This window comes from Myotis brandtii, unplaced genomic scaffold (assembly GCF_000412655.1).
Source record: "Myotis brandtii unplaced genomic scaffold, ASM41265v1 scaffold902, whole genome shotgun sequence".
Taxonomy (NCBI): domain Eukaryota; kingdom Metazoa; phylum Chordata; class Mammalia; order Chiroptera; family Vespertilionidae; genus Myotis; species Myotis brandtii.
Genome location: NW_005371709.1, coordinates 615,805 through 625,772, shown reverse-complemented (window position 1 = coordinate 625,772; position 9,968 = coordinate 615,805). Strand labels below are relative to the sequence as shown.

Below are 9,968 nucleotides of genomic sequence, written 5' to 3'. Positions count from 1 at the left end.
CCCGGCCTCCCTCCCATCCCCGCCTCTGGATCGCCCCTTCCCGTCGGGAGAACCCCCGCCCCCGCAGGCAGCCACGTGAGCGCACACGCACACCCAGAGGCTTCCGATTCAGGGCCACTCACAGGCGCAGCGGTTTCTGGGCCATCGGTCCCAAACCCCGGGTGGGCACCGCCAAAGCTCGGGACCCGCACCGCGCTCCTCCGGACAGTGCGGTCGCAGCACAGTAAGACGTCAGCGCACCCCCGCCAATGAGGGCTCTCCCACCTACGGGGAGCGCCGAGGGACAGAAGTCTCTTGCAGGTGCATTCTCCTCGAGGAGGAATTGAGAGAGCAAAGAGGGAGAAAGGGGAAAGAGCATAAAGGAATCCCATTGTGATTTTCTATTTCCGGGCAATTGGAGTAAGTGTCTCAGCTGCTAGAAAGTTCCCAGCACACACCTCACACCTGTGAGGATGGCTGTCATCAAAACGACAAGAAATAACAAGTGTTGGCAAGGATTTGGAGAAAAGGGAACCCTTGTGCACCCCAGGGGGGCAATGTAAACTGCTGCAGTCACTATGGAAAACAATATGGAGCTTCCTCAAAAAATTAAAAATAGAACTACCATATGATTCGGCAATTCTACTTCTGGGAATTTATCTGAAGGAAATAAAAGCACTAACTCAAAAAGATAGCACCCACAAAACCATTGCAGCATTATTTACAATAGCCAATACATGGAAGTGTACATCAATGGAAAAATGGGTAAAGAAATGTGGTCTATATACACAATGGAAAATTATTCAGCCTTAAAAAAGAAGAAAATCCTGCCATTTGTGACAACATGAATAGATAGCATTATGTTAAGTGAAATACGTCAGACGAAGAGAAGTATTACATGGTTTCACTTATATGTGGAATAATTTTTTTAAAATTCACAGATACAGAGAGCAAATTAGTGTTTGCCAGAGGTGGGGGTGGGGGATCAGCTAAATGGGTGAATGTGGTCAAAAGGTACAAACTTCCAGTTTTAAAATAAGACAGGATATAATGTTCAGCAGGGTGACTATAGTTAATAATACTGTGTTGTATATTTGAAAGCTGCTAAGATATCTTAAAAGTTCTTATCACACACAAAAATCTGTAACCGTAAAAAAAAAAAAAGTTCCCAGCACAATGTTGGATCCTAACCTAACCATATCACGCTAGAGAGCAAGACGCTCCCCCCACACTGGCTTTTCATAGGTTTTGAACCTTTTGAAAAATTAAAAGAATGGCCATCGCCTTCAAGGTGCACAATCACTTTTATTCTCACTGAATCATCTGAAAGTAAATTCCAGACATCAAGAAGACCTCTGCATGCATTTCCCAAGAATAAGGACCATCCTCCTACATAACCATAACACCATTGACACCTAAGAAAATTAACATTAACTCAGTATCACCTAGTACATCCATATTTAAAGTTCTTCATTTGTCCCCCACGCCCCCCCCACCACCACACACACACAATTTATTTTATACCTTTATTTGTTTTCAGTCGGGATCCAATCAAGTTTCACACTTACATTCAATTATAACTCTAGTCTCCTTTAATCTCCCATAGCCCACCTACATTTTGTTTTTGTTTTTCATGACATTGACTTTTTTGGAGAGTTCAGGCCAGTTGGTAGGAGATAGCAATGTTTAAAGAAATGGAAACAAAGGTCAGAGAGTTCCTGACAATTTAAGGACATGAAAAAGTCATCAAGGGCAGCCAAACAATTCAAAATTAACTAAAACATAAAGTAAGTTTAAGGAAGAACAAAGTTCTGGTTTTCCTCGCAACTTCTGCAATGCTTTTTGGGGCAATATCAAGTTCCCTGCCTCATAAATATTGATGCCCCAGCTTCGCTGGCAAACTAAACATGTGTTTTTCCACTTTGGGGTAATGCAGCACGGCCCAGGAATGGAGATCGACTGAATTTTGAAGAAAAGTAGAAGTTTGCCAAACATGGACGGATAATAATTTCAGAAAGGAAACAACAGTAAGAAATGAAAACTCATCCATGGAATTCTGCATTATCTTTGAAACTTTTTTGCAAATCTAAAACTATTCTAAAGTAGAAAGTTTATGAAAAGAAAACTCATCCGTGGGAATGAAGGTGGATCAAGATAGTTAAACACAATGTAAGTGTAACAAAAAATGAAATTTAAAAAAAGGAAAAAAAAAAAACAGGAGGAGCCTTGTATGCATGCCAAGTTTGGCTTTAGAATACATATTCTTCCCAAGTGCACTTGGAACATTCTCCAGAATAGGTTAGGGCACAAAACAAGTTTCAACAAATTCAAGAAGACAGAAATTATATCAAGTATCTTTCCAACCACAAAGATGTGAAACTAGAATTCAGTAACAGGAGGAAAGCTAGAAAATTGATGAATATGTGGAAATTAAGCAACACATTCCTAAACAACCAATGGACCAAAAAAGAAATCAAAAGGAATATAAAAGAATATCTTGAGACAAATGAAAATGGAAACACAACATACCAAAACGTATGGATGTAGCAAAAGCAGTTCTAAGAGGAAAGTTTATAGCTATAGATGTCTTTATTAAGAGACACTATCTCAAATAAACAACCTAACATTACACCTCAAGGAACTAGAAAAAGAGTAAACTAAGCCTGAAGTTAGAAGACAGGGAATAATTAAGATTAGAGCAGAATAAAAGAAATAGTCCAGAGGAGCAGAGTATAAACAGTGGTGGTCTGGAACACAGATAGTGGGAAATGATGGAAACAAAGTTAAGAACTGTTTTTGGAGATGGAATTGAGGACCTCACCCACCTTCCTAGTAACACCCAACTATGGATAAGATTGCCTGTCTTCTAAACTACACCAGTCAGTCGGTATTTTCCACCTACTGATGTCCTTAGTCTGGGAGGAAGATGATCAGGTCCCCAGGAGCCCCCCTCATCCTGCAAACGAAAGTAGGAACGTATTTTATAAAATGCTTTTTTTTATGAGTGGCAGCCCCACCTGCCCACCCCCACCTCATACATACATACACATACACATTCTGTCCTTGTCTTTATCACATTTCCAAAGGGGGAATACATGTCAAGATGTCATCCATCCTGAGACATCCAATTCACACAAAGAAGAGACAGGAGGGCCCATCATATACACCAAACTATCACAACACTCCTTTCACTGTTTCTGCTCAGTCTAAAAGACTCGGCCTGAAATTATTTTAAGATTTTTTTTATTTATTATTATGTACTTTTACAGAAAAGTAAATTACTGACACAAGATGAGAAACTGTGAAGAAGTTTGTTTTATTTTCCTTTTTTAATTTAGATTCTGGTTAGCAATACATTAGCTCAATAGAAAAAAACAACCATTTACACAGTAACTCAAAATCCAGCCACTTAGAAAATAAGCCCTCTCATTTGATTCGACTGAAAAGCCCAGGTTTATCCTGAACTTTGAGAGACTTAGTGTCCTAAATGGATAATTAAACATTCAAGTAAAAGGTAGGGGGTAATAAGTGTGCGTTTCTGAGGGATACTGCCCCAAGAGGAATTCAGGAGTAGCCACAGTTCTCCAGTTTACTCCAATGGCGGGATGTTTCTGGGACGGCCAGCATGGTTTCCTTTTGAGGAGTTGTGACAATTCATCAGCCTCAGGATTCAGGTCTCATTCTTCCACATTAAAAAAAGACTTTGTTCCACAGGAATAAGTTTTTCATCGCTTCTCCAGCTTCTTGTACTTGGCTTCTGCAAGGGTGAGAGTTATATTTAAAACTGGCTCTTACAAAGATACTTCTTCATTAGTATTTCCTAGCAAGTTAAAAAATGTTTATTACATTAAAAAAAATTGATTAGCCCCAATCTCATCAGCTGTCCAAATTGTAGGCACACCATAAATGTTAACTACCATATTAGCTAAAGACAGATATTTGAATATCTATCTAAATTTTATTGATAGGCACAGCTTAAGGTAAGAAGTCAAACACACACACACAGAATAAAGAACCCGACACAAGTTCACTATGTTCTAAACCTGTCAACAGCACCTGCTCAGATGACTCCACAGGGAGTAAGCAGATCTACGGGCACTTGAGCCACTAGGAGCGTAGGAAATTGCCTCTCCAGGCACTGTGCCAGGCACCCTCTGGGAGCCAGACTGGAACTCTCAGGAAGTATAAATGTATGTTTTACCTTTTATTGTCTTATCCCCAGAAAGCAATTTTGAAAGATACAAAGATTTAAAAGACCATCAAATAGGCTTTTTAATGGAGTGGATTCCCTTTGTCTTTAAAACTTTAAAAGCACCTTAGTACAATGCCGCCTATATAGTTAGGTTCAAGGTCACCATTCAGAAAATTTAATTTTAGACAATGAAACTGTGAATCACCACCCACATCAAATCTCAGTCTGCTACAAACTACTCTCTCGAAGTAGTCAACAATTGTTTCTGATAAAAATAAAATAATCTGTAAATTATATCTAGGATAAAAACAACTTTGTTATATTTAGTCATGGTTATAAGAGCCAGAAACAGTTAGTAAGCCATCAACACTAAAAGTACTGTTTCCTCCTTAAAGAAAAAGTAATTATTGAAGAAAACCCTTGCATAACTATCCTGTTTATTAAGACATATGTATCTACATTATTAAAGATGCTCTAGCTCTAGCCTGCTGAACCACAATTAAGAGCTTGAGCTTTGTAATCAATCAGACCTGGTTTAGAATACAGCTCTTCCACATACTAGCTTTGTATCCTTATAAGCTATTTATCCTCTTCAACCAGTTTCCTCCTCTATAAAATAAGGATAAAAATCATGTACTTATCTCATAGGTTATTGAGAGGATAAAAAACATAATATATGTAAAGCACTAAGAACAGTGCCTGATATATCAAATACCCAGAAAATGTTAATTACTAGTACTACTAAGAAATTATTCTCACTAGGTTTTTGTGAAGATTAAAATAAATCATTGTAGCCCTGCCCAGATGGCTCAGTTGGTTGGAGAGTTGTCCTGTGCACCAAAAGGTGACAGGTTTGATTCCCGATCAGAGCACATATGTCAGTTGCAGGTTCAATCCTCAGTCAGGGCACTTATGGGAGGTAACTGATCAATGTTCTCTCTCATATCGATGTCTCTGTCTCTGTCTCTGTCTCTCTCTCTTTCTCCTCTCCCTCCCTCCCTCTCCCTCCCTCTCCCTCCGTCTCCCTCTTCCTCTCTCTCTCCCTCCCTCCCTCCCTCTCAACATATCCTCGGGTGAGCATTAAAAAGAAAAAAAGATCATTGTAAGCACCTCGTCAATATTAACTATCATATTAGCTAAGGTCATAACGGCAGGTACTCTTATTAAGCAAAACAGAAATAAAAATGGTTACCCAGTTTTTTGGAATATGCATCCAATTTGTAGGCTGCCTGTTCAAGAGCTGCTACTTGCTCCTCAATTACATTGATTTGATCCAGATAAGGCTGTAGTTCAGCATCTTTGAAAACAAAGACAGGCCACATGTTTCTATGGCTTCAACAAGTGGAATAGAAAAGAGTGAAAATGTAAGAGTGCTAATGTCTCTCCAGCTCTGCCTAAGGCACACAGGGTGGGATGACATGATTCTGATGACAAACGCTTTAGAAGACAGTAGCTAGCTGATCAGGCATGACTGTGACCTACACAAAACAAGTCTCTCTCATCCATTAACTTTGTCTCTGAAATTCCTTATTCTACAAGCAATCTTTCCATTACAGATTCCATATCTTGGGGACTCCCAGACCAGGAAAGAGACAGGGAACACAAATATAAGCTAATGGGAAAAATATAGTCTACCGTCTAAATGAGCATTTTCCATTGATAGATGTTCTGGTTTTCTGTTCATAAGAGTAATCCTTTATGGATTTCATTGTTAAATCAATTCACTGATTTCATTGTTAAATCAGAATCTGGCCACCCTTTCTTTTCCCCATCCCTTTTCAGGAATAAACTGATCAAATCAAGATTCAGAAGCAGAAATAACCATACCACCAAAACATGCTGCTCCTCAGAATGGAAGAAATGCACCTTAACTTTGTAATTCACTTAGAAAATGAGCTCCCTGAGTACAAGGCCATGTTCCATCTCCTTCTCCATGGCCCCAAGCATAACAGAACATTTATTACAAATGTGTAATTATAAAAATTATTACTTACACTTCTGGTTTAAGTCCTTTAGGTTTCTACTAATGTTTATAGCAATATCTTTCATTTCAAGATACTTCAGGCTGGTTAATTTATTCATATTTTCCAGGAGCTTATAGTCTTCGCTGGTGGCTTTAAAACAAACAGAAGATATAATGCCTTTAATATTTGTCTTGGATAACTGGAATGTGGAATTAGAGGCCAACTGGTAGTTCAAGGCAGGATCTAGGGCAGTGATGGCGAACCTTTTGAGCTCGGCGTGTCAGCATTTTGAAAAACCCTAACTTAACTCTGGTGCCGTGTCACATATAGAAATTTTTTGATATTTGCAACCATAGTAAAACATGTCATAGGTTCGCCATCACTGATCTAGGGAATGTCAAAGGAGCAAGCCACTTTTGACCTATGACATTTATACTCAGCCTGTGTACTCTAAATGTCTAAGTAGAAACTCAGGCAACAATCAGCAAATTATTTAAACCAAATAAGATCCATAAACTTCAGGATCTGGGTTAGAAAGGGATATGATAAACGTATGTCCTAAGAAAAGGGAAGTGAAATAGACTTGGTATTTCTACAGTGTGAAAACATGTAAACTGGGGAACTGCACTATAAATATTATTTATATATATAGTCAACTAGGACCTTACCACTTCTTAGTAACTCACTTATTACTATGTGATGATTCTACACTGCATTTTATGCACTGACTTTTCCAAACCATTTGCCTGCTTCTCATATTCTCAACTCTTTGCCCCATCCCTACTCAAAGCGCATGGCTTCTACTCCAATTTTCTCAAGCTGCCTCCGCCTTTTTGCCTCACTTAGAAATTTCTCTGTACCTTAATATCTTCCCAAGAGGTACAAGTGCTTCATTCCTGCCAAGACAACTCCACCTGCTGTGTTCTTGATCCCCAACTCTTCTATCTCTTCAGGGCCTCTCTTCAATCATCTCCTTTCTCTTGCATTTCCAAACTCTTTCCACCTTGGATCTTCCTCTCTATTAGAAATATATCCAGGTTTCCTCCAGCCCAAAAGCACTCATTTGCTCAAGAAAGCAAAGGAGCTTCACTGCTAACTCTTTTGAAAGAATAGTTTACACTCACTGCTTCCTCATCCTCACCATTCACTCATGTGAACCCCTGCGGTCTGGCCTCTGCCCCTACCATCCTGAGAAATTACATGCCCCAAAGTCTCCTAACCATGAAATCCATAGTTCTAATTCTCCTGAACCTCTCTATAGTGTCTGAAACTATGCTCTCCCTCTCTTCAGGAAATCCTCCCTTGGCTGCTATAGAATTGTATACTGTATTACAATGATTTTTAAATCTCCTTCTAACTGTTCTTTTTAGGTTTCTATGCCAGATCCTTTTTAAACCAACCTCATTAACGGTCAGTTCTCAACTTTTCTCAACTGTGACGCATAACTGACGTTTACACGGGTGGCACATTCCCATGGTATTTCCTTTCAAACTCAAAAAGTATTTATGCAAGTAAAAATGACAATCGGGGGAAATTACAATCTGCTTAAAATTAATCAATCAGCCCTAGCCGGTTTTGCTCAGTGGATAGAGCGTCAGCCTGCTGACTGAAGGGTCCCAGGTTTGATTCTGGCCAAGGGCACATGCCAAGGTTGCAGGCTCCATCCCCAGTAGGGGGCGTGCAGGGGGCGGCCGATCAAGGATTCCCTCTCTCATCATGCTTCTATCTCTCTCTCCCTCTCCCTTCCTCTCTGAAATCAATAAAGATATATTTTAAATTTAAAAAAATTTAATCAATCATCTGAAAACTAGGTATTTAAAATACTGTTATTAAAAGCAAATTAATTGCTCTATGCCGGCATTCCCTGAGATTTTAGTCAAGGTGCTCTGATCTACCTCTAAGCTCTTCCTTGCCAATCTCATCCTGCACAGCTTCAGCTCACAGCACTATGCAGGTGCCCCCCCATAGTAAAATCTGTTTCTCCTGCTCTGACCACTCTTTGAGATCTGGACTCATGTGTTCAAGTCACCTGAGTGTCTTAATAGTAGTCAACTGAGTGTCCTGGTAATATCTAAAATCAGCCAAGCCAAAACTGAAAATATTATTTTCACATTAAGCATAGTTCCTCTTTCCAACTTCCCTATTTTGGTTGATGGTACCACCCAGGCTTAATAGCTCAAATACTAAGTGTACATCCATCTTGGGCTGCTCCCAATCCCTCAATACCCACCTTAAGTTCTACAATCTTGGGCTGCTCCCAATCCCTCAATACCCACCTTAACAAGTTCTACACAGGGGATTGTCAAGGGCGGGGGGAAAAAAGGAGACATATGTAATACCCTTTGTAATACTTTAAGCAATAAAACAATAAATATATAAAAAAAAACAAGTTCTACAAATCCCACTTCTATAATGTTCTTGCACCCATGCCTTCCTTTCCATTCCTTTTACAATCACTCCGTCACACTGGACCAGATTTCACCTTTTGGACCCTCCTCAGCACATAGATCATGTGTTCATCTGGAAATACACCAGGAACCAAAACCTTAATCACCCAAGGGGTGTCACCAAATCCTCTGACCAACCTAACAGGTCCCTAAATCTGCAGGTCATTCCCCATTCCCCAATCCCTTTTCTCTTTGCCCCAATAAATACAACTGTTTTGGCCAAACACACTTCTCACTTAGACCACTACACTCCCGCACGCACGCACTACTAGTTGTTTCCCTCCTTTTGGGCCAATCATTCCCTTCACAACCTGCTCAAAATGCCCTTCCGCCAAGGAGGCACTTCTTGATTCTTTTTTGTTTTCTCAGCGTTAGTCTGCAATACGGAGGCCTGTAGAGTTGTATTAAGTATTCTTATGTGTGTGTGTGTGTGTGTGTGTGTTTTAAATATATATTTTTATTCACTTCAGAGAGGTATGGAGAGGGAGAAAGACACATCCATGATGAGAGAGAATCATGGACCAGCTGCCTCCTGCACGCCCCCTACTGGGGATCGAGCCTGCAACCTGGGCACGTGCCCAGACCCCCTGACCGGGAATCGAACCTGGGACCCTTCAGTGCACAGGCCAACGCTCTATCCACTGAGCCACACCGGCCGGGCTTCTTATGTGTTTTTGAAGGCAGTTCGTGAATTTCTCCAGGGAAGGAATGAACCTCTTTCCTTCCCACTCATGACGGCGCCAAACTTCCAACAGGCATGTTTCTGGGCAGGCGGGGTTCGGGAGAGGGGGGCGCAGACCGAGGCTGCGGAAGCACCTCCCAGGTGTCCGTCCCCCCCGCCCCCACGATGAACCGCAGCTCCGGCGAGGAGTGCCACGCCTCACCCGTCAGTTCCCCAGTCAGGTAAGTTGCCATCTTGGAGAACATGTCCCGGCAGAGCTCAGTGATGTCAGCCTCCGCGGGCTCCTTGGCCTCCTCCGCCGTCTCCACCGCGGCATCGTCTGGATCAAAGGAGAATGGCCGAGTGTCCTGCCCACGGCCGGTCCCCATCCAGCCCGGCATCCGCTCCCGCGTCCCTCCACCGGCCCTCATTCAATCGAGTCCGCTAAATTCCCCATGTGCCGTACTTTCAGGCCCCTCACTCCGTCCGGGCGCCCCTGACACATCAACTCTGCTCCCTTGCAAGGCTTCAGCGCCCACCGACTCCGCCGCCATCCATCTCACTCGCCCCGACCGGGCACAGGACACACGCCTGCACACTCGGGTCCGCCCCTCCGCCCCGCCCGCTCCTGCCAGGTGACCCCGGCATCCGGGCCCCAGCCCACATTCCCAGGCCTCCCTCCGGACACTTCATCCCCCTCCACTCGGCGTACCTCTAACCGGCTC

At 42.0% G+C, this 9,968-nt stretch overlaps 2 protein-coding genes across 7 annotated transcripts in view; both read right to left on the bottom strand.

Moving 5' to 3' along the window:
• Positions 1-232, bottom strand: part of CWF19L1 (CWF19-like 1, cell cycle control (S. pombe)) — a 25,701-nt gene extending 25,469 nt beyond the window's left edge. For both annotated transcript variants that reach the window (XM_005885359.2, XM_014532656.1), the window contains exon 1: positions 123-232. In XM_005885359.2, coding sequence (XP_005885421.1) covers positions 123-145 — 23 coding nt within the window. In that variant the 5' untranslated portion in view covers positions 146-232. The remainder of the gene's footprint in view (positions 1-122) is intronic.
• Positions 233-3,276: 3,044 nt separating this feature from the next.
• On the bottom strand, positions 3,277-9,962 carry BLOC1S2 (biogenesis of lysosomal organelles complex-1, subunit 2). 5 transcript variants are annotated; one of them, XM_005885357.2, is made up of 5 exons: positions 9,956-9,962; positions 9,467-9,583; positions 6,166-6,285; positions 5,364-5,468; positions 3,277-3,736 (listed from the first exon to the last, which is right to left on the bottom strand). In XM_005885357.2, exons 2-5 carry the CDS (start codon positions 9,507-9,509, stop codon positions 3,705-3,707), a joined length of 300 nt encoding a protein of 99 aa, XP_005885419.1. In that variant the 5' UTR covers positions 9,510-9,583; positions 9,956-9,962; the 3' UTR covers positions 3,277-3,704. The 5 variants fall into 5 exon arrangements, with proteins under 5 accessions (XP_005885419.1, XP_005885417.1, XP_014388145.1 ...); XM_005885355.2 differs by lacking the exon at positions 9,956-9,962 and having other exon boundaries at positions 9,467-9,949; XM_014532659.1 differs by lacking the exons at positions 5,364-5,468; positions 9,956-9,962 and having other exon boundaries at positions 9,467-9,949.
• Positions 9,963-9,968: the final 6 nt, after the last annotated feature.